General features: G+C 47.1%; 1 protein-coding gene across 2 annotated transcripts in view; it reads right to left on the reverse strand.

The window, feature by feature from the left end:
- The window catches only part of LOC131209799 (uncharacterized), a 190777-nt gene that overhangs the window by 14207 nt on the left and 151484 nt on the right, over positions 1-25086 (reverse strand). For both annotated transcript variants that reach the window (XM_058202941.1, XM_058202940.1), the window contains 2 exons: positions 11960-12008; positions 1597-1697 (listed from right to left, as the gene is read on the reverse strand). In XM_058202941.1, the coding sequence (XP_058058924.1) occupies positions 1597-1697; positions 11960-11961 (103 nt within the window). In that variant the 5' untranslated portion in view covers positions 11962-12008. The remainder of the gene's footprint in view (positions 1-1596; positions 1698-11959; positions 12009-25086) is intronic.

The following is a 25086-nucleotide window of genomic DNA, read 5'->3' on the forward strand; positions in this document are numbered from 1 at the left end:
AATTACTGTCCTATCAAAGTTCTTCTTAAGCACGGGACAGCGCACCACTGGCGTTGAAACACAACGTCTCCGTTATGATTTTAAGCCATACGCCACGGCAACGGCGGTCGGCAAATACTTCAACAGCTTTGAATTGATTCAACAAACTTACGACCCGCCCGGTCCAAGGCAAGACACACAGCACAGCAATCCCATCCAATTTCAATTAAAAGTAATGCAAGCTCGGCTCCTTCCGCGCTCGTCATACGCATCCGTGGTAGGCATGTCCCGCAGTGTAATGAAATTGTGTATTAAATATAACATATTTGCAAAATTTTGTCGAACAAACTTGCCAGGCTTCCGTTCCCCCGGAGCGTGTTTGCGGCATATGCGCTTCGCCAGCGTGACGGTCCGATGCACTTATGGGCAGAAAACTTTGTGTGTTCCCAGAGGGAGCTTTTAGTGAGTACGCAAAAAGATCAGCAAAAACTTGTATCTTTACCATAACGGCAGGGCACAATAACATCGCCACAACGAGCAGAAGCGTGTCTCGGGGTGTGTTCGATGGCGAGTGGTTTGGATGGAATTGTCGGGTTGGCCGAACTACGGACCGATGAGCTCACCCAGGTTCGGAAGTGGATTCTGCACATTGTGTGCAGACTCCCAGATGTAATAAAGGCGAGGCGATTGTACGAAGCTCCGCCAGTACGCTGTTCAAACACCAGAGCAATATTTATTGTTTCCCCTGGTGCTGGTTACGCAAAACAGGCAAACATCAACAGGGCTAGCGAAGTGAAGATCAACACTATCCGAAGCATAAACTGGCGTGGATGATTCCCGTGTACTTAAGAGTACATTTTAATAACCCCAACCTCTGCGATCTTGCTACCCCACAGGTAAACACACCCGCAAATCCAGCGAACGTCAAACACCTCAAAATCTCTTGCGGTCAAGAGGGTCTCGGAAGCAGAGTTTTTTTTGCGTTGCTGCGCCGAGATGAGCGATCCGCAAGGATGAAAAAGCGCCACGCTGGTTAGCAACAAATTATCCATCATTATCATATCATAATCATTTACACTACACGCCGTTATGCTTCACTCCTCGGAACGCTCCAGTGCGGCCGCTTATGCTATTATCATCATCATCATCATCGTCCTCGCCAACCGTAGCATCGTGCTCGGTGTAATAGTTTGTAGTGCCATTTGCTCGCAGCGTTTTCTTTGTTGTTGTCTTTCCGCCACCGATCCGCGACCATTCGCGGAAAAGGGGTCCTTGCGGTTGCCAGCGACGTGAACAAGGTCGACCGTTGCAAATGTATATGAGCAATGAGCAATTGCAGCCATTGTCAAAGCTCGAAACCACTGCTTGATGTGCGTGTGACCGTTTGAAGGTACGTGGCTCGGTTCACTGGTGGAAAAGGCCAAGCGATGGGCGATTGACATGTACTCAATCATACGAAGAAAAAAAGGATCATCATAAGTACCATGCGGAACAGTCGAAGTTAATGTTTCACATGAAATGGCTGCACTTAAAACGAGCCGTAGACATCCAATAGTCGTTCTTGTTTCTTCATTTTATTGCTTCTACTGATATGTCCTATGAATTTTATGTACTTACCATTCGCTATGAGTTCTATCAGCGCAATGAAGAATATAATGGAAGAGCTAAGCCACCCGTAAGTGATTTTCCTTCGTTTGCACATTGTGTATCGTAGCTCCCTGTAAAGTAAAACAAAGAGCATGAGTACCATTAGTGTTGATCCTGTTGAGCGAGTTGAGTGTCAAATAATAACAAATAAACAAATGAACGACAAATCAACACACATTTTGCACTTTTTAACAAATACACAAACTACAAAATTAAAGTATAGTTTCATCGGTACAGGTTCGGTTCACATACTCGACGACAAACAACGGTTTCCCGTCATCGGCTTCCTTCATTAGCATAAACGGAACCGACAACGGTATTAGAGTTTGACAGAAAAAGAAAACTATGTAGTGAACCAGAATTTTGTTTAGCTGATTAAGGAACAGTATTTTGCGCCATTTAAACGGCCCGGTGGCAGGCACAATCAAGCGGCGTTTGAGCCGCGCCGTGGGATGAAGCTTTCCAGCCACACACAGACCTAGGGACCGCTAAACAGCCCGATCGGTGCTAATTTTATGAACGCATAAAACTTTCCCACCCATCCATCGCGGGCAGCGTTCGGGAAGGGAAGAAGCAAACACAAAAGCCTCAACTCACCAAACTCAACACCAACAGCGACCGAAGTGGCGACCGAAGCGAAAAGCAATATATAGCACACCTAGAGCGGGCCCCCCGTAGACCCCTTCGAACCCGCTGGACCGACTCCCGCCGGAGGAGTTCCTCGCTAAACGAAACCGGTGGCGCACTGTCCGCACAGCAAATGGCACCCGGGTTGCCGGGCTTGCCGGAACGCCCGGTGGCGATTTCTGCACCGGAGAGTCCCAGCTATGCTGGGGCGCCCCACTCGAACTCGGATCACCAGAGCACCGGACGGAACAACAAGGAAAAAGGACACTCCTCAACCGCACCGGCGACGAGGTCTGTCTCAGAAACACAAACCAGACACAAAAAAAGGAAGGTGAAAAGTTTCGAATGGAATAATTTGATGATAACCTTCCGGTTGGAAAAAGCGAAATTATGCAAATTTATGCCAGTACAACTGCGCCGGTGCCTGATTCTTCGCAGCGGGAAGCAAAGTGCGTCGTCCCGGTGGCTGGCTGCTGGTGGAAAAATGATTGTAAACTGGAGGGAAACCCGGTGCACGATAGAAGTACCATCCATCCAGCCGTCCGTCCATCCATCTATCCATCCGGACCGGGACCAGGACAACAAGTGGAGCCACCGACGATGACGACGACACGGCCAAAGTTGTGTAAAGCGGCGTACGTCGCGGGTAGGCAGCGGGACATGTAGATGGCGCAGTCGGTTCCTTCGGTTCGCTCGGTGCCAGCAAGTCAAAACCGCCGCCAGGGATTTCTGCGGGGCGTAGATAGAGTTTTTCTCGAGTACTGTCATGATTTCGTACCCCAGCACTTGGTCCCTGGACCGCTTCTCCGGCGGCCCTCTCCCCACGGAGCGAGTGGTGGAGAAAAGCTGTTTAATCAGCGTTTTAAGCACAAAACTTGTGTAAATGAGATTCTCAAAAAGCTGGAAATGATTGATGTTTGTTTTAGGGTTGAGCGTTTTTGTGTTGCTTGCAACCGTTGGCCGGATACGCAGAGGGCCACCGGCAGGAACGTCACATCAAAAGTTAACGCCACGGCAGACAACCTTTTGCAGCGAGCAGCAGCAGATTATATGAAACCCTGACTAAACTGTAGATCGAATAAAAACTGTGTGACTTTCTTATTCAGAAAACGTTACGCAGCTCGCCAGATTATGGTAAACCACGTGGTTCCGTTTTCGGATTTCAACCTTTGGGCGCACAGCTAATTTCACCGGCAACGGATGTCCCACGGTGGATGACAACGAACCGCACGGGAGACAGGCAATGGGAGACAGAATCTTCCAGCAACAATGTAATAAAAACAGCCCCGAGCACACCGTAACACCGTCGGTGTGAACGTTCAAATATCCCCCGGGTCGAACTGATGAAATTTCCAGCTCATCTATTCCAGCCTCTAACGCAAACGCCACGTGCGCTTGCCGAAAACGAAGGTAGGAAGGTAAAAAAAACGCCCGGCAACATGTTCATCTTAAAAGTGGAGGGCACGGGCACCATTTTAAATTGTTTACATTACCATTAAATCTAAATTATGTACAATTTATTGTAGCCGAGCATTCTTGTTTGATAGCTGGCGACCGAAACATTCCTGTCAGACGTCCGACGCCACGTTGCCTGCCGGTGGTCGGGGCCAGCATTGATAGTACGGAGCAAGTATGGGGCGGTGAACGGTGCGTGACCGAAACGAAGGGGCCGCCGGCAAGGAGCAAAAAATATTGCCCTCCAAAAAATTTACATTCGTCTGGTGACGTTCCTGTTCGGGGATTTCGCTTTTTTCTCTCTGTCTCTCACTTTCAATCAGCCGAAGGCCTTCATTTTGGTTCGATAAGATGAGTTTTAATTGAAAGCTGTAGTGCAAGTTAAATAAATTGTTTTTTATATAATTTGAAAGTTGTCTAAATATTGAAATCACAGCTCAAAACAATTTCCGTGCAATTTTCGTACATTTAACATTTAAATTTGAACGCAACCCGGACATGGTATAAGATACCTGGACTGAGAAGCATTCACCACTTTTTTTAATTAGCAGAAACGTTGAAAAGGATGTTATTGAAATTTCATGATATTCTACTCATAAGATCAAGAGTTGAACCTACACAACTGGCGAACCTCGTAGAAAGTGCTCGAAAGCACAATAGGGTTTTTCTTGGTGTTCATCAAGACAACGTATCGTTCCGTAAATCAATCAAAACAATGTCAAAAACATACGTTTTCGTCAGATTAAACTCTCAGCTCCTACTGCCTATTCGGAGAATTGAAAATTAACGCTCACCAGTAAGAAATTTTGTTCGAATGAAGAGGTGAACTGAAGCTGAGATAAATCGATAAATTGTTCTACAAAAGTGATAGTGAAATGTTAGAACCGTGCTGAAATAATTGTGTGGCTCTTGATAAAAATCACGTTGAAGAATAAAACTAATTTTATGAACCACGCGACTTTTCAACACTTCCGTTAGGTCTAGGCTAACATCAGCAACTACCCGCAGCTTGATTATCCTCTAACTCCTGGTCTGTTTCTTTTACAAATTGCTCCTCCATGGAAAATTCGCGGTCAATTCGCTTCCTATTTCAAAATTGTATATTCTGTTGCGATTCTCGAATTATTATCATTTATGAACAAATTATAACACAAACAGATGTTTAAAACAATGCCATAGAAATAATATCCCTTACAACTAACGGGAAAACAAATTGTTCGAAAGATTATTTACTTAGATACTTTAGTACGGAACAGATTGAACTATTTTGAAGTTCAATTCGTGACAACCAATATCTGGAGTTGGAAAATTCAATTTAATATAATGTATGATAAAAAATAATGCGATTCTTCAAAGACGATTGAAGAAACATTATTTTCAACATGATCAATTTGCGAACCCAACTTGTTTGTTTGCTGATGAAGTTCACTCTTGTGCCCAAGCTTTCAAAATTGACCCGAGCACTTGCTAAGCGGCATCGCATCGTACAGACCTGGAGTGGCTTCACTGTCGGTCGCGTGAAGTCTCCAATCCTGTTATGTGCCAGCAACACCCAGCCCGGCCTGCCTGGCGGTGTATTAAAAAGTGAAGCATGTGCCTAAGTCAGCCGGACACCTTGCATCAGTCGGCCACGGGCCACGGTTGAGAGCACCGTGTGAAAGGCTGTCTTTCCCACTTAATTGCTAACGGAAACAAAGGGCCTGCCGCCTGCCAAGTGCTGGGCGTTAAATTTTACAAACCCGGCAAGCGGCAAAACCCAGCAGGAGGTGGTTGCCTCCCGTGGCCGTCGCTAAATATTTAGTCCGCCCGGGACGATGGCGTGTAGTGGCGCTGCGCGTTTTCCGGTGCACATGATGAAGCAGATAAAATGCAATCGGTACGGGAGCGCAAGATTTAATGTTTCGATAGGATTAACTCCGTTTTTTTTCTTCGCGTGCTGGCGCAACGAAAAGGCGTCATCCTCTGCGGCTCGCTCTTTTATGGTTGCGATTTTTCCTCCACTTTTCCCAGGCGCTCTTTCGCTCGGACTCTTTTTCACACTTTGCGCGCACCGGCAGATACCTTGACTTCGGTTTCGGTGGCCCGGTTTTTTACCGTGGCCATCGTGCTGATGCGAAAGTCCAACCCATTCATTTATTGTTATCCTTGCTGCTATGTTGTGCCTCGGTTATCCGCTTCGTTGGCTGCCTTTCGGTGCCGCATCTCGGGGTCTCGATCATGTCCCTTTTTGGACAGTGAAAAATTGTTTCACCATATCGCCGGCCATCGGTTACAACGGACGCGCGCGCTTCCAAGTGCTGTTGAGCCAGTCGAGAGACGATGAAGGAAAACGAGAAAAAAGCGGAACGATGATCAACAATCAATGGGTTCGCCATATTTCGTGGGTCTTGAAGTGTGTGTTTTTTTTCGTCTTGCAAAACTCGCTGTCTCACACTCACGGCGTCCGGTTGCATACGATAACCCGGTCCACTTGTTGGGAAAATCTTTTCGTGAAGGCGATTTATGCTGCGCTTCTGGCAAAACCTTCGCCCAACACAGACAAACACACCGCGTCGACCGCGTGGAGTGGAGTGGATTGGCCTCCGTAAATCCGGAGACAATCGCAAAAGTTCTATAATCCAAAGTGATTCACCCAAATTACGCTATCCTCTGTCTGTCTGACCACAACGTACGAGCTTAATGCGATTGTTTGCCGTTTGCACACGCGGATAAGCGATTATTGCACCGCGCACTGCACCACCAACCCTGGCCGGCGTGTCTACTTCCCGGGAACCCGGAGCTCGAAAGGAGTTCTCGGAGGAGTTTTTGTCCACAGCCCACCGGATGGCTGGCTGGCTAGTTAAAATATTTTTGCACCCTTCACCATTTTGTTTCGGGATGGCTCGGGGAGGCATCGGTGTGCTTCGCCCCCGTCCGATGACCACGCCCGCTTCGCACGGTCCCAAGTATGCTCCAAACCGGCTGCCCCGGCGCTACCGAAAAGCGCTGCTATTATTTATGCTTTTTTGTTATTTATTTTATGCCATATTTTTATCCCTTCCATCTCACGGACCCTGGGCGAAGGACACAGGACCACACGGACTCGAAGGACCACCGGGCGTTGCCGCTGCTCCGTTCCGTCCCATCCCGGCCCGTTGAGAGCGGGTGAGATAAATTTCCAAAATAGCAATAACCCACCCCGAGGAACTGGGTTCATCGGTTTTTACAATTCATTGTTGCCTCGATGCCCTCGCGACAATCCACACACACAGGCACACGAACACGGGGACACATGAGTGTGTGTTGTGGGCACCGAAAAACTCGTGGCGCGCATGTGAGTCGAACATGTAAGTGGAAGGTTTTGTTTTCCGCGGGCTTATGCTGACAAAAGAGCGGAGCACATCGTTTACGGTGAGTGATGAATATTTAACCCGCAATGATAGGAAGCTTATTTATGTAGTGTCGCGTTTCCCCGAGCCGCACCCACGGAAGGTACACAATAACCGGTTCTATTGGTCTCGTGCTAGGATCACAACAAACAATTAATCATCCACCGCCGTATTGGTTTCATATTGGCGTGAGTGTGCTGAGCTACTTTGGAATGTTTTCGACGACCAGCAAACGATGGCCCAAATAAAACCCAACATCGAATCACGAACACATGTACCAAATACAACTGAACTGAATGCCAACTGCAAGGACAATCATTGCGGGCGCCAAAAACCCTGGCGGTTATCGTGACAATTGCCTGTCACAAAAAGGGGTGCCCTGTGCCATGGTTGCCCAAAATGGAAATAATTCAATTAAAGAATTAATGACTCTTTTCTATTGGACACCATTTTGAAAGGGGGTTGATGGGGAATAATAAAATCCGACACACGATTCAATCGGACCACGGATACATCCTGTCAAATATTTGCGCAAAGTGCATTGGGTGGCGGGCCGTTCTCCTTCGGCCGTCTGTCCGTTTCCGCTTTGGGCTCTTTCGTTGATTGATTTCGAGTAGCATTTCAAGCACCACGCTGGCGCTAGGCTAATGATGAGATGTCATTTGGGATTACGGTAATCCGTGGGGATTATTAAAAAACAATTCCATCACGTCCCTGACGAGTAATGAGGTTTTCCCCGACCGAGCTCCCGATTGGCGCATGCATTTCGTGGTTCGATGCACCGTTTTCGGGTTGACCGATGCGAAAGTTGGCGTATAATGGATAATTCATTACCGCCCTCAGAGAGGGGAATTCCGCACAAAAAAATCCCGTTCTATGCGAAAGCGATTAAGCTCCCGTGCGTGAGGGAAGGTGATGGTTAGGGTGTTGGTTTTAAGACAAGGGCGCAAAAGAATCTTTTCAACAATTTTATTTTGCAAACAAAGTAATCTGGTCGACCCCAAAAGTCCGCACCCAGGCACTACGAAAGCTGATTTGGAGAGCTTTCAAAGAGCTAAACCACGGACGGTAATTGGCTTAGAGCGGATATTCGGACTTAAAACTGCACTTCCTGTCCCAGTTCCCGGTCGTGGTCCGGTCAGAAACGCACACGTACGCCAGCTGCTGTCGCAAGCCGCTCCCGGTGGCGGACGTACTCCGTTCGACAGAACCGTGCGGTGGTACGTGCCCCGGAAGTCCCGCTTCCGGTTCCAACCGCCAGCCAGCGCTGCGTGGAACAGATAGAGAAAGAGGGACAGCCAGCGGCACAGAGTGAGAGAGAGAGCGAGAGAGTCTTAACAACGCCATAATTAGTTCCCCAAGTTTCTGGTCAACTCTGACGGGTCCCTTGATCAGCTTGACCGCAAGGTGCGTGGTGCGACGACTGTGGTCGATTTTTCCGCTGTTCGCTCTCCAGGACCTCACGCTAGACTTATTATTATTATTATGCTTCACGCTCGAGTAAACACGCTGTTTGAGCACATTTCGAGGACGTTTCCGAGCCACATATGAGCGTCGGAACGTGAATACGGGGCGCAGCTAAAGCGGAAAATGCTCAAGTTGATGCACGTGCCGTTGAACGAGGTTGCCGTAAGTGGACACATTTTAGTGGCGAATCAATTTGTGGCTCCCACAAAAAAATTGGGCTGGTTCCCAATTGGTCAAGTTTGAGTTTTGAAGTTTTATTTGTCGGTCTCGTGCTTGCTGTGGAGTAAGGTGGAGACCAGAGACGACGATTTAATTTATGGCCATGCTATGAATTAAACAATTAACGCCGAAGGCTTTCCGATGTTTCCGAGAAATTATATCCATTTGTTGCATTGCTAAATTTTAGATTAAAAACGATATGCTTTGGCAATGACGGACGGCTAGGCCCTTCTTTAGCAGATCTCGCTTTGTTTGTGTCCTTCTACCAAACCAAGCATACGATTCAGGGAGTAAGGACCACCGCCCGTTCAACGGAGCAATTGACCGCGGACTGTGACCGTGAACTGCGATCACGCTAATAGTGCCTCGTTTTTCCAACCATTCTTCCGGCACCGGCAATCGGGCACAAAGTCGTGCATTTTACATTAGTCGATCGCTCCGTTCTTCCGTTTCCGTCGTACCAGAGGCTGGCCGTGTTTCCGGCTGCTTGAGCAACACCCAAACCGTATGGACTTAATGTGATGCTGAAACCCCGGGCATCCCCCCGGTGCGAATCCGTCAATCCGAAGTGCCCCGATTGTGCACCGGACTTTTGGCTTCCGGCAGCACAATGGCGCACGGTGACGTGAAAAGTAGTGTCCAAGGCACAAGTGTTTGCACAAAAGGCCTGGCCGTTTCGCCAGAAGGACCCCCGAAAGCATTCACACGGTCAGCAGCTTGAGTAAAGAGTACGTGTTGTGTTGGTGTTTTGCGCTCCTTTATTTGCGCCATTTTCTTCCCGCCAGGAGCCGCCAGGAGCCGCCAGGAGCCGGATGTTCAACTCTCGTCGTCGAGAACCTTTGTGCCCGCAACGATCCGCAATTTAAACCACAATGAATGTTGCCGTTTTGCACTCTCGACCGCGTTCGGTCAGGTTTGTCGGACAATGGCAAGGGAAGCAAACAGAAGAGAGAAAAAAAAACAAATCCGGTCTCATTACGTTACTGTATTTGATGTAAAACGTCACAGGATTTAACGGCATCTTGTTCGATAGAGTATGCCAGTAAACCTTTGGTGCAGGTTTAGGCGCTGTCGGGGCTTGACGCCTTCTGGCATTGAAACCGGTTGTTGATAATCGGCGTAACATAGACGATCGAACTGCAAAATATGCTTTTCGTGTTTTCTTCGTTTTTCACGTCGACGACAAACTTCAGACGCCGACACATAGTTCGTTCAAGTCACCCAAAACTCTCAAAGGCCTGTCATGTTGTCGAACACTTGAAAATAATAGAATGTTACCGGGAGCTACCCACTTTTCATTACCTAAAACATTGTCAATTAACACAATTTGTTCCAGATAACACTTGCGTCGAGTGTCCTTGCTACAAGAGCCCATTCAGCGTCACCTCACCGATGCCGAGAGACACTCCGCAATCGGTATGCGTATCGTCCGCTCGGTTCACCATGGGATGGCCCTTAAATTATGCTCATTTTGTCGTTATTGTGCCCTTTTTCGAATAGAATTAGATTGCTCGCTCGCTCGCCTGCACACTCATCACATTTCCCCGTGATTCGTCTCCGTGGTTCTTCAGTTCACAGGCTAGGCTTTCGGGCCCCTGGGCTCACGGGGCCGGCGGGCCGAAAAGCAGTCGGCTCAGCAGACTGTTAGGAAATAAAAATTTCACCATAAATTAGGATGAGCTCCACGACAATATATAAGTATCTGTCCCATCCGGCAACGAGTTGCACCCCGAATGCGAGCGATGGTGTGAGCATTTTTCATTTCTACACCGTTACTAGAGCTTGGGCCCACCGGGCTCGAGTCCCGGTGACAAATCCACCAATCCAACAGCCCCTGCGGGTCGGACGTACGGTTCTCGAGGCGGGAAAATCTTAGCTAGCATTTTTGAGTTCCACAGGGGCCCCTTCAGGGGGTTTTCCTTTTTCGCTGGCTTGCTAGTTGAATAAATTTGCCATCTTTCAAAATGAGATAGCGACGGCCACGCGCCATGGGCCGATGTGTATATAAATAAATGATTACTTAATATTCAGACCGTCATCTTCGAGGCTCCGCTGGGAAGCACATCTGGTGAGACAATATGGGCCGTAGGTAAATTGTGGGTCCTTGCGTCCGCCGGGTCGTGGGTCCCCAGGTTTCGCCAGCTGTTTTGTGTACGCCTGACACCTACTTGCGGAGCTCGTTTTAGTCGAATATAATTTTCTTATCGTCCGTGACGCCGACTGGTCCATACCACACGCTGGCATCGTTCGATAGCCGACTCCGGCAGATTAGCATTCTGCTCGAGGAAATATTAACTACGAAGAGACACTCCGGCAATAGAGTGATGCTGTCTGGAGTATTGTTGAATTTAAATTTATTGTATTACGTTCCATGTTGCGCAGCAACTTTTGTACACACCGAATGTCAACAACATCGGTACAACATCGAAGACAAAAGAACTGCCACTGCCGTTCGGAAAGTGTTCGAAAACTTAAATCCCGCGAAAAGAGCCTTTCTTTCCGCGGGCTTCAAGTTGTGAACAAAACAGATTCAAAGATTAAATGATTATCCACGAGCCCCACGAGGACGAGCCAATCGGAGCCAATGGATCGGCCAGAGCGCTTTGCAGCGACAATGCACCTGCCCGGATCCCCGACCGAGACGCTGCCCGAGAAAATTCAAACATAATCATTTCGCCGAACCCGAACTTCCCGATGCGGATGCGATGGATTCATTTCCACTTTCTCCGTCAGCCCGCCCGGCCACCGGTGAGGAGCTCATTTCGGAACGTAAACAGCATCGGAAGTGGAAATAACTCTCACCGGTTTCCGTTCGAAAGTTCCCAATCGGTTCGCGGGGGCTTCGGAATCAAAGTTTCTCGAAAAAGTAATCAGCCCCGGTTTTCGTTCACGCGTCGTTTCCTATTCCACTCGACTGGCCGCTTTCGGTGGCACCGGCACCGCGTTGTATTTGCGAGTGGAACTTTTTTCTCCACTTTTCCCACCCCCACGTCCTTTTTGGGGTGGGGGCGCAAACTTTTGCGCTTCCGGATCCATTGCGCTTCGGGTTCGCCGCAGATGTTTTCGCCGCGTTCCGCGAGCGCGCGCCAGCCCGAAAGGTGGAACGGATTCGATATGCAGATTTAAACGAATAAAATGTGATAGATTAAAATGAGGATGAATCCTAATAAGCCCGTTCGTTGGGACGAAGGACTTACATTTTTCGTTTGTCACCTTCTATCGGCCCAGGGTGCACAAAAGCATTATCTGCAAGAAGAAAGAGGCAGAGAGAGAGAGAGAGTAAGAAAAGCGACTTATTTCAGTTACTTTGAGTGAACGATTAGGTCAGGGCACGATAGGCCAGGGTGGTGCCCGGGATACTCGCACGGAAGGAAACTTTTAACTTGACTTTTGATGACGGAACCGCTTTCGGTTGCGACGAAAAGACGATGAATCTGAAATGTAGATCAGCTTTCGGCTTCGCAGTTTGCACAAAGGGCAAACGGGCATCCGTGGGTGGGATCTTTATTTGCAGGCAGGAAGTAATCGAGCGCAAGAGGGTTTTGCCGTTTGCTGGCACCAAAAAGGAACTTGGAAAGTTTTCCAATAGTCCATAATCGGTTCGATCGGCCGGGGTTAAATTTTACGTTCGCCTCCGTAGTCGAAACGAATGCTGGCTGGGAGCATGCAAGAAATCGCAATCGCCAACTTTAAGGTCCACATTTAACAACGTAAATTTGCTAAATTACCAATTGTTCTAATACATTTTCGGAGCGATTGCAACGAGCTACGTGAAGCCAACTAAACCAACCCGCAGCAATCTTCGCGGCTAATGCATTTAATCAAATCAGCAATGTTCTGTACCCGAATTCCATCCGGTGATCCTTTTCGGGGCGACTCGGAGCGATGCAAACACACCCATCAATTGTTACTTTCGCCAATTGGGTGGACCATGTCACCAATTTGCGTCGGTCTGTTGATATGAACAGCGCCGGGCTATGATTAGCCCACCGGTCACCAACCACTCCGTTGCAAACGTTGCTTGAGTCATGTCTGTGTGCGTCGTTTTTTATCCCAATCTACAGTGGCACGGTCGTAGCGGACCCTCATCAAGGCCTCCGGGGGGAGACGCGAGCATAAACGGACGTCAACGGAGAGCGTCAACGGATCCGCCCTAAACGGATCCTTTTTATTGATGCCGGCGAAAGATTTACGATCCCGGACCGGACCGGACCGGGCCGCCCGACGGATTGAACGCACCCGATACCCGGGCCAAGCACGACAGCAATTTTCCGTCGAGTTGAGTGAAATCTAATCTCACTAATGAGAAAATATGACAAGCTTACGACATATGCTGTGAGAGGAGGGATGAGGACGGGGGGAAACGGTTTCCCGGTTCAGTTACCGTTCCGTTTCGCGTTCGGTGGCCCGTCCCGCCAACGGTCACTGTTTGGCCACATCGAATGGCCGAGAGAAAGCGAGTTAAAGCTTATCGGATTGAAAATGGGATTTCTACGGCCACTTTTCGGAACGGGGCCGAAGCGACCTCCAGTCCCCGGCTCGAATCGCAAAGTATCGTTACTGTATTGTTGTTTTTTGTCGTAGTTCTGAGTTCCGCCATTGGCGGTATTCCCATCATCGCCCAGCGACCCGTCGACAGGACTCCAGGAGCGACCTGCGAGTTCGAGCGGTTCGTATCGGATTATCAGGGGCGCTCGGTACCAGAGACAATTCCGTTCGCAGTTGGCCGAGTGGCGCGAAAGTCCGGACTCGGCGCACTTTCAGCACAACTGTCAATCGATAACAGGCGAACCGTATCTAATGAAGCTTTCAGCAGCAGCAGCAGCAGCACGAAGCACGCACGGACGGACGGGTCAGAGCTGTCGACGGGCACACACTCTAATTCGGCCCCCGGCGGTATCTAATGGCCACAGCCGAACGCACACGCTCACCAACACCGGAACATGCGCCTGGCAGCTGTCACGGCAACGGTAAAAGTCAGGCGAAGAACCGGGACCAACCGGGGACTGCGGCTGCTGACTGGCTCCTGTGTATCAATAAATTCACTTGCACCAACCCAGTGGCCCCCGGTGTGGCCATTCGTTTAGTGGGCCGAAAAAACATTTATTTGCTTGCTGGCCCTTTTTGCGGTAGAGACCCCCACGCTAGGGGCCTCTGCGTGTTTCTTTGCCAAGGACCTTCCCGAGCCGGCTCCGCAATCGTGCTGGATGGCTGAGGCGTGGCACGCTGACCGACCACGGGAACGGGTCCTCCGGTGATGTACGCGACGAAGAACTGGTCACCCAAAATGTCCGAGAAAAATTGAAATAAATTAATCGAATATACTCCTCGGTAGGTTCGGTCGGGCGACCGGTGACGGATGGAGTCGGGTGGTTTAGTTCACTTGACGAAATACAGTCCCGACTTCGGGGCCCGTGAAACCATGGGAAACGAGAATGTGTTGATTCGCCTGCAGGTTCAACCTGTTTGCTCGGAGCCTAGCTCGGCGTTCAGCAGCAGTAGCCCCAAATGGAGCCTCCGGACTACAGTCCGGTAGTATTCGTTATAGTTATAGCTTATCGACAGATTGATAAATGTTAGGCCATGAAGGTACCATTTTGGCTGTAGGCCGGTTCCGGCGGGAAAGCCGGAAGCCGATTGCTGATACACGTCCTCCGGAGTGTACAAAATGGTGCGGATAAATCAAACGACAAACACACACCCGACGACGGGAGCACCACCACCGGCACCGTACCGAGGGCCCCATGTTTTTGATAACGACGACGATGATGATCTACCGGTGGTGGAGGCGGTGGCGTAGGCCAATTCCGGGGTGCCGAATAAAGAACTGCTTGTTCATCGTTTTACCGCAAGTAAACGGAGCGCCATTCACCGGTGTTGGTGGCTGTGATTGAATGGCTCACGTGGTGAGAGAGCCCCCCGGGTGATGCCCGGCTGATGGAAACGCTCGAAGCACGTGTACCGTATTCATAGCCTAGAACAGACCGTACATACACATGACTGATTTATGCGAAGTAGATCGAAGAACATCGCACACCATGCGGATGGTGACAAATTCCCCGACCGAAAAGCGCCCGATTCCGGCTGATTGCCTACCTCGGGGTAGCTGCAGACGTGCAGAAGCCGATTTGCTGACAGACATTTGCTGTAAGCCACGGTGGCCACGTGAGTGGAAATGTAGAACTTTCAGCACATTCGTGTGCGCAAATGATGTGGGAAATTTGTGTCCTCCGGCCCAATTTGGCACAGGACTGTGTTCCGTGACGGATGGAAAGTCGTAAAATTTAACGTATTTTATAAGGCACGCGCCCCGTTCGCGTCAAAATTCTGTCAAATACTCAACACTTAATATAAATTTCGATCGAAATCGTCTACGGGCATTCAAGTGTGAGCCTGCAGTCGTATTCATGTATTTTGGCCCTTTTTACCAATGAAAAGTTACTTCTAAACGGGTGCTGAAATGACAGCAGCCGGTGGTTGATTTCAGACGTTCGAGGTTAGCGATGCCAAGAGCCATGCAAAAGTTTAACCAAAACTTCATTGAAACTCTGCAACTAAACGTCATTTAAATAATTCATGCATCAGACCCAAATTGTTTGAACTGTACTGAATTTAACGATTTTCCTTCGACAACCACAATGCTTTCAAACGTGATTTTAATGCGGTATGTTTTCAGGAACCAACGTCACGAAGAAGTAGCTGAGCTTAAAAGAAGCACAAATAATGCAAATTGATCAATTTCACTGAGATGTGTTGGTACTGATCGGAATTAATTGGTGCTGAAAATCACCAAGTACTAGTGTGTTCAATAAGTTCGTAGCCATTCAATTACAGAGGGAGCTGCTACGAGCCGATTATTTTGGTTATATTTGTATACTCTTCATTATGGTAAGTTTCAATTCAATCTATCACAAGTTTTTTTTATTTACAAGCGATATCGATGTGTCACAGCATTTTTACAATGGAAAAAATCAATTATCGTGCTGAGATTGATTTTTTTTATTTTTGAAAGGTTTGAAAGAAAAGAAAATTCATGAATGAATGTTGAAAGTATGTAAGGACTCTTCATCTTTAATTAGGTGGTTAAAAGGGGGGTTTCTGAGTTTAAATGTTTAAATGTTCAGTTGATTTTAAATGTTTCTGAGTTCAAATGTGGTCGTACTAGCCTTTCAAGACGATCCACATCAAAAACGTCAAAAAACAGACACAACAACCGAAATCGTAGAAAAAATACAGCATATCGTATTAGAAAATCGTTTGATCACTGAAAGAGATTCAATATAAGGCCTAGCCATCTCATTGCGCAGTATAAATAATATTTTAAATGAAGTATTGTGTTGTAGAAAGCTCTGTGCAAATTGGGTGCAGTATTCGCTAAAAATGGAGCAATGCACCCGGCCACAAGAGTATTTTGAAAATGACAAAAATCCATGAACTAAAGTTCGAATTGCTGGAGTATCTACCATATTCACCAGATTTCGCCCCTAACGACTTCCATCTGTTTTTAGACCCAAAAAACATGCGTGATAAGCGTTTTTCATCAAATGATGACATCATAACAGCTACGGAAGGATATTTTGAAGCTCTTCCGGTTTCTCACTTCAAGGATGGAATTTATAAATTGGAGTTTATTTCAAACCATAAAAATGTGTTTTGTTTATCGAGGCTACGAACCGCCTAGTCTAATCAAAAGGGCGATGCATAATTCAAAGTTTGTTGTTTTTCTCACGAAACTGCACTTTTGAAAACGATTGTACCTCAGTTATAATTGTAAAAAGCAAAGAAATGTTTTTAAATATACGCAATTCGAAATCGCCATTTCACTAAATTCTTATCGAACCCTACCATTCGTCTCTAGGCTGTTAAACAGTTACCGATGCCATGCCGTGGTCAACGTGTAGACACTAAACCCATTGGCAGCATATGTATGTTTACTACCTTCTCCACGCTTTGTTATGGGCCAACTTACGGCTTACCCTAAGCTTCCCATTGCGGCACGGTATTGGGTGGTTCGCCCCAAAGGGCGACAAAGATACAACTGGCAGGGCAATTAAGAGGCTCGGCCGGACGACATTTTAGGCACGGTGGCCATCTAGCGTACCGAAGCACACACTCCAAGTTGGCAACCGCAACCACACACAAGTTGCACTGGCCAAACAAGCAAACAAATTAAGGCATGAGGCAGCGTACGATTATTACAGCTCCCGAGATGGATGCCGGTATTCGAACTGTCGGGCTACGAACGTGGGCTACCAAAATGCGCCTCTTCGGTGCCATAACCGGCTTCTGGCTTCTCGGCAGCCACCTCGAAAGCGGCAGCGTCAACGCTGCGACGTCGCATACTTTTTACGATGGTCTCAAATAAACAAGTTATTAAACAATTTTCGTGTTATTAATAGTGCCAGAGGCATCTTTATGGTGAGGCATAAAAATGCAATAAAATTAGTATACAACATTTTCGCTTCAGCGCTATGCGATGGGACGTCCGTCAGCGTTCAGCTTCGCAATCTGGGGAAGAGGAAGAATTTGTAGCTTTATTCCTTGCTCCACGATGCCAACATGGCTCCGAGTGGCATGGCTCGCACGAAGTCGTTGCCGCAAGACGATGAAACAACATCAAAAGCAATTAAGCACGTCTCGCTGTAGAATGTGGTTTCGTAATTAACGCTACGCTTGCGATTGGTGTGCTCATGTGCCCGTGCTATCGGAAACTATTACTTTCATCACTTTGCTTCCAGAAGTTGCAGCAACATATCTTGCACGCTTTTCAACGCCACAGTATCTAGTATTGTTGTTTTATTTATATTCTCAAGTCCCAGTTTTAATGAAGCATTTGATTTGAAGTACTTTTCATATTTGCTGTTCGAGAAATGTTGAAACATTTATACATGTTCCACGAAATAATATATTCCGAAGGCCCACATCAAAATGTATAAACTTTCTATGCAGGACAGCTGGACACGTCAAAAAGCGCGGCTTTGGCGGGACACCACCCCGACATTCGGAGCCATCGGGGAATCCGACGCTAAATTTATCCCCATCCGACGCCAAAGATGCTTTTCTGGGGGAAATAAAAACAAAATCACAGAACGCCGCAAGTGACGAGCGTATCAGAGGCTAAACAAAAACATCCTGAAAGCGGCTACGCGTTACTTTTGCCGGTTTTTTGTCCTCTTCCAGTCTGCCGACTTGGCTTGGTCTACCACCCAAGCCATCCGATCCATAAACAGAGTCTAAAACCATTTTTATGTTCACGCATAATGCAACCTACCCTAAACCAATAACGGGCAAAAGCGTGTGGCGCTCGGCAGAGCACCGAAGCAGGAGCTCCTTGCTGGCGCCAGCAATATACGCGCCAATGAAGGATGTGGTGTAGCTGTCGGGCTCGATCGGGCAAAGCCAGAAGGCTCTGGTTCGAGGTTGCGATTTTCTTATTTCACGAACCCACGCAGAAATCGTCCGACGATCAAAAAGAAACCGCACCCCATCGCAACTCGCATTATGTTTTCATGAGTCGATGCGAATGTTTTTGTTTTGCTCTCCGGTTGACTGGCGCGGTAAGAAATGCCATTTCGGAAACCCTTGCCATTGAACCAATTTTACCGGACCAACTTCGACCAAATTCATTGGCCCATCCACCGAATGTCACATATGTGGACCTTCGTTTTGGCGGCAAAGCAATCGAATACAATCGACGCAGATGGGGGCGCAAGGTGTTTATCATTAATTGTGAGTCTCAATGAGCTTATGGATAAATTTATGACAGGTCTTGTCAAATTTAAAAAAAATGTATATTAAACTTGGCGAACCAATGGTCCTAAATTCATTAAGTTACCAACCGGCCATATTCTTCAACAGAGTGTGAAATAAATAAATCTTGCCCAAATCTCAACAATCTTGGAGAGGAAAGTACAAGTAGAAACGAAGAAGAGGATGAAGGAAAAATGGGAACACTTAACAGCTTTACGCCACTTTACAAGTCCACACATGTCCGTGTACGGTTGGCTGGTTGTATCCCAATCCTGGCAGTTTCCAACGTGTGGGTCCATCCACCATGCCCTGAGGGTAGAATTGGTTTTTTCAATTTTGCACCCAAAATCACTCAACGATTAAGTCAAAAGTGAAAAGACAAACGGGTGCCCTGCGAAGCGATGGGCCATCGGACCTAAACGAACGAGCGGGCTTCAGAAAATTGCTTCAAAAATGGAATCAATCGAAACAGATGATTTGTGAGGTCCAATTTATAGCGTAAGTATGGATGTGTGCGTGTAAAAAATATGACGAATGTGTTGGGAAACCGGGTTCCAGGTCCATTTGTTTCCTTCATATTTTTAATGCTATATGAAAAGGGCCAGCGTAATAAAATCAGCAGCTGATGAAGTTTGTGGAAATGCGATTTTGTCAAGTGGATATACTAATTGGGCACGGTAAAGGAAAAATTGATTTTCTTACCCAACACATATGGAAACAGAATGGCCTTTTTCCACTGTTTATCATATTTTCTCTGTCAAGTAGACAAGTAGAGCAGATTTGCATTTGATTGTTAAGATACAACGGGAAAATGAAGAGTGAACCGGAATATTTTACAGACTTTGATGGATGCAGTGGAAAACAAATTGTGACAACGAAGCCCGATCAGTCAATAATGTTGCCGAAATGCGGCACTCAATATTATCGTTAATTTAAAATTTTACAAAATTAATCACAAAAGCGAAAACAGAAAATGTTCTTCAAAATCCATAAACAATTGCTATTGTAGTACAAATTGTATGGCCATCCATTGCATTCTTCAGTTGATGCAATTTATCAACGACTCGATAAACTCGATGTCCCGTAAACCGCCCAACTTGTCAAGGCTCACCATCGTTGTGTCTGCCACTACTTGACAGTAATTGTTTTATCTGAAACAGTATTCGCATTGGACAACAACCCGGTAATGAACAACAAGTTCATCCATCAGCCAACAATTGATCCAGATTGTCAAAACCATTGCTTGGTACAATCAGCAGCAAACCTTGCTTTCGGCAAGCTGTCCATAGGCTTTCTGTCCTGCAGTAAAAACACTAGCTGACGAGACGTATACATAATAACAACGGCTGCAAACGTCGTCTGCCATTTGTAGCCTCGGAGATGTTTCGTGTATTACATATTCCCCACAGCGCAACGGATTCCCGGGGAGTCACGTCAAACAACCGAGCGTAACTATGGGGAGACACATTGTCTGCGTATCAAAATCAGTCTCACTCGCCCGTTTGTCCTTCGGTCGTCGAAACACCGCACCTTTTTACCACCGGCCCGATCTACGATAGTGGTGGCTGGTTTGCAACTTTTCTGGCAGCAAACAATACGACTTCGAATAAAACACCACAATGAACCGCCACAACGACCGACCTAACCCACAATAAAACAAAAGGGACCACAGTATCGATCAAAGCACCAACAACAAACTGAAGACGGGCACGGATTGCACCAATACGATGATAAAAGAGGCAGCAGTGGTTAGGACTGGAGAGAAACGTAAACAGAACAGATGATAGTTAACAAAGCCGCAGATTTGAACTACACATAAACCGAAATTGGATTGCCAGTATAAAGGGAGGCCACAGGATGTGCCTGTTTCAGCTCAATCATATACGGATCCACGAAACGTGAGCTACCGTTAAACTGTACTAAACGGATACAGTTATTCTTGAAACATGTAACTAACACCATGAGGAAACTGTATTTTTAACTAAAATCTTTCAAATCTTCGCTACATTATAGTGACGTAAATTTCCTATTTTCCGCAACTTTAGCGTTCGTAGAACCGAATTTGTACCACGTCAGTCGGTAGAACACTCTCTAGAAACAAATATTACACCAGGCGGCTACGGGGTCTATAAAGTGTGTTTTAAAACATCAGACAGAATGGTACAAAGAAACTAAATTTGCAACACCAAATCCCTAAGGTGTTGAGAGTATCACGTAGCATTAATTGCGTACCATCGCCGGTAAACAAAGGGAAGTTTACAAACCAAACTTTTAATTGGCAGGTTGCCCAATCCATTACTGCTTCACTGTACTACGGAAAAGTTTGTAGCGTGTCATAGCTGGTTTGGAAATATCTTGGATGTCGCCCACAGACGAGAATGGAAAACCTTCAGATGCAAATAGCAGCGTGATATTAAGGGTGACAAGTGGACGAAAATCATATTAAACCTCATATTCCTGTACCTTCAGTGGTATTTAATAGAAAAAAAGTGAACTCTTCAGAGAGGCATTTAATGAACTTTTGTTGCTAGATTCAAATTAAGGATGGTAATTAAATTATACAATCACGTTTACATAGAGGATAATAATTTTAGGAGAACAATTTGAATTCCAAAAGCATAGTTGAAAACCTTTAATTTGAAGAAAGGAGAAGCAATTTATGTTTCCTAAACAGTGTTACTAAAACGCATGAAACAACAAGAGTGTAACGGTCACATTTATGTGCTTCCGTTTGATAGGTTGAATTGATTAGATAGAACGCATTTTTGCGAGCTCCCAAGGCCTTCCTTCATTGCAATACTTTTAGCAGCTTTCTCCCGGGGATTAGTACTTTCTGACAGGTTGACGGTTTTTCCATTGCACCTCTCGCTTTCGCTAACTGACACTAGGAAAATGTTGTTTCCCCACGGTGCCACGAGCGGCGCCTCGAAGTATACCAAAACCATTTCAACTTCATTGTTTCCCGTTAAAATCAGGTTTACACCAACGCGGCGCTGTATCTTGTGGGCGTTGGACTGTGGCCGTGGGCGAGAGAGAGCTTTCGGGGGCCGAGGCCCGTACAAGCTTTTAAAGAACCACAAAATAAAATCATATCGGTCTCAGGGGAACACTAGACTCAAAATTCTTTTTCTTCCGGTGCTTCACACGTCCTAAGGCGAGTGCCGTCCCGGAATGGGACCTCCACCGTGGAAGGGCCTCCTCTGTACGATAAAGGTGAACCGAAGCAAGGAAGGCCAACCGGTTTCATCTCGTAAACTTGACGAGCTAGTGGGATTCACACTCTCCAGCACGCGAAGCACTCCGGCGCGGAATGATGAGCTGATGAGCCTTACGGCCTGCGGCAATCACTGCCAGCTGAGAGGAAGTCTCCAAGGAGTCATACTTTCTGCTAAGGATTTCGGCAGCCAACTAGCCACGGCACCGCCTCACCGGTCGTGCTATAGCAACGTGCCTAGAGCAGCGCAATCCGTGGATCCATTCTTGGATTTCACCATTGCTGATAAAGATGATGGAAAAGATGATTTTGATGATGGTTATAGCCCTGCTGCCACACAGCGGAAGCGAAGAAGGTAATAAATTTTCCAACTCTCCTGAGAAGCTGACGAACCTGAGAGGAAGAAAAACCTTCCTGCTGCTATAGCCTTGATATGACGCTTGTTTTTGAAGCTGCGTAGCCTAAAACAAGGGTACCGAACATGTAGATTACACTGCTCCAGTTCTAACAATTCTTCAACTGAGCTGAAACGTTTTCGTGTTATTTATTTTCAAATCACCGATCGGTTGAATTCTTTTCCCTTTTACTCGTGGCACGATATGTCAACATCGAAATGCATATGAGTCCACCACCGAAGCAGGGAAACACAAAATGGCGCACTATCAGAGCTATGGTGAGTGAATTTATTACGCTTCACCCAACGCAACACCACGCAGCGTTTGATGGAAAGTGTTTTTTATGTATTACTATTTTGGATTTTTTTGTGTGGAAAGTTCACACCACGGCACCGTTCCATTTGTGACACCTATGCAGGTATGTTTGAATGTGAACCCCACTTCCATGATTTATTCTATTCCATTTATTAGTTTCCTTTTTTTCTCTGTTTACCGTTTTCGAATATCCACTTCTCTTTTTTCACTTCCCGTCCGCTCGGGCATAGTGGCCGAACCTGTGTTCCATCAAATGGTCGAACAGTGGGATGGATTCGGCTTCCGGGGGATTTCGAACGCGAAGCGGATACTCTCGCCGTGAGGATCATGGCCCCACACACAGACGCGCACGGTTGCGTGCGCACACACTAGTGACGCACGAGAAACAATCGCACTGCGCTGCAGACAGGAGGGCAAACTGATCGCTCCATCAGATTGGCACCATCGCCGGGTGGTGGTGCAAATAGCTATGTTTTGCGGCTTCCTCTACCGCCTCACATTGTGCATTGTGCACCCGAACGGTGGCTTCGGTGCAGTGCCGGGCGAGAGTAAAATCAATTTGTCATCAAACAAATTCAATTCTCGTTCCGACGCAAAGCATTATTCAAATAAAAGCAATTCTTTCGGTCCCTTCCGCCCCAAAGCGCTGTTTGGTACTCCCATAAGCGTTATTTTGTTACGTTTCGTGGGAAAGCGTTTAATACCGAGTGGTGCAAATTCAGCACAAAAACGCAGATATTAAACACAAGAAGGCGGCTTATTTCGTGCGCGGGTTTCTGGTACTTGTTTTGCGTTTTACCTCGTGCTATGGACGGGTGTGTTGATTTTTCAGAAACCTTTTAATTAGAAACTGCAGTTGGGCATCTTTGGACAAATATTTTCAATTACGTACGTGGCACTTGATAATTTTGCGATCGCGCTCGTTATGATTACACCCTGATGCCGTGTGTTGAGGAAGTGACAACAGTCTCTGCCTTTCACCCTCTGTCGGTTGTCCTGTGGAAAAAGTAAACGGACCATGGAAACCGCCTTGGGAAAATAACGTTCGTGCTTGCGAGCTTATGTGAAATTATCCGATAGCAGCGTCGTTAATTTATCAACTGATTGCACTTCATTCCGGAGCGTCGAACAAGTAGGTTCGTTGAAACTGTGGTTTGTAAGTGCCATTCCTAGTTCTCGCTCTCTTTCTTTTCAAATAAACCTCTCACCACCCGCTCTTCCAACCGTTCGCTGGTGTGTATCCCGGAAGGACCTTCAGTGGCGATTCACCGGAGAGGAAAATCGCTGGAAATATATGACTCAACAAGCTCGTGCTCGTGATGACGCCGGCAAGTGGCCACTGGGAAAAAACTGTACAACCGGGGAGCACAGGGAAATCGTGACCAGTTTTGTAAAAGCGTCCACACCATCCACCGAAACCACGAAGCAAACGGCAAATAAAAACCCACACTTCCGGCGGAGCTTTACCACCCGGACCAACCTGCAAGCTGCTCAATAACGATGATGAACGGATTTCTTTATGATACGCGATAAGGTTGGCAATGCTGGGCAGCCTGGGCTGTGGACATATTTCGTCCGTAGACGCTACCGGGACCATCGCAGGGCACACGGTGAGACAAGAGTCGACCGAGGAACCCGGCAAAGGAATGTAAAAGTTGCAATGTTGTTTCTGCCCATAATTCGCTGACTATTTTTTCGCTTCCCTCAAAGTTTCGTTCATTCGTCGGCCCTTCCCGAACCGGTTCCGAGTCGTTGAAAGGGACTCGCCAGCGGAGATCAGCCGGGTACTCAGGATCATGGGAGCTTCCTTTTGCTTTACGATTACTATTTTCGGAGCCCCACGACGGCCGGTCGCTAGGCGGGAGATGAAGAAAAATGGAGACCACTACCCCGAAACACAAACACACACACCCAAATGTAACTCTCCGGAGACAAACAATAACATCTCGAGAAAAACGACTCCAGAGACACAGGCTGATGGACTGGATGGTGCGCGACGGTGAAACAACTACATAAAAGGAAGCAACGCAAAGCATTGCGCAAACATAACTTGCCATCACGCCAAATGGACAGAAATTATGATTTCCTCGTGGGCATCACGAAACGAGCTTCACGAGTGAATGGGGCGCTAATTCCCTTCGCTTCTTAACGTGTAAAAATGACAGTCCAAAAATCTGACATTCTCCCCCAAGAGATTATGCTTCGCCATTCGAGCGGCTGACGTGCCACGGACCGGGAAACTTTGCTGCTTCCGAGACTGACTGCGTGTGTTTTCATACGTTTTGCGGTATGTGCGTAGAAGATTCATCCTTTACTAAAAAAAACTAGGTAATTAATGTACGGGTATACTTTCAATTACCGATACCGGAACCAGCGAGTTTGACCATGTTCCTTCTGCATACACTGTAACATTGATGGTCTTCTTTTCCCACCAGCAGTGAGGTAGCCAATTCCTGCCCCAAAATCGTCAAGACGAAAAGTTCCCTCTTTTCGGCAAGTCCTTACCGTAAGGATGTTCTACACCCGTGTCGATTGATTCACTTTGGTGGACGGGGTCCTAAAAACGCGTTGAAGGATCGCTCTAAGCTGACGCACAAAAAAGTGTCCCGAGAGACAGAACCGACAGCAGCACCACGCTTCGATTGACGCC

This window comes from Anopheles bellator, chromosome 2 (assembly GCF_943735745.2).
Source record: "Anopheles bellator chromosome 2, idAnoBellAS_SP24_06.2, whole genome shotgun sequence".
NCBI classification, from domain to species: domain Eukaryota; kingdom Metazoa; phylum Arthropoda; class Insecta; order Diptera; family Culicidae; genus Anopheles; species Anopheles bellator.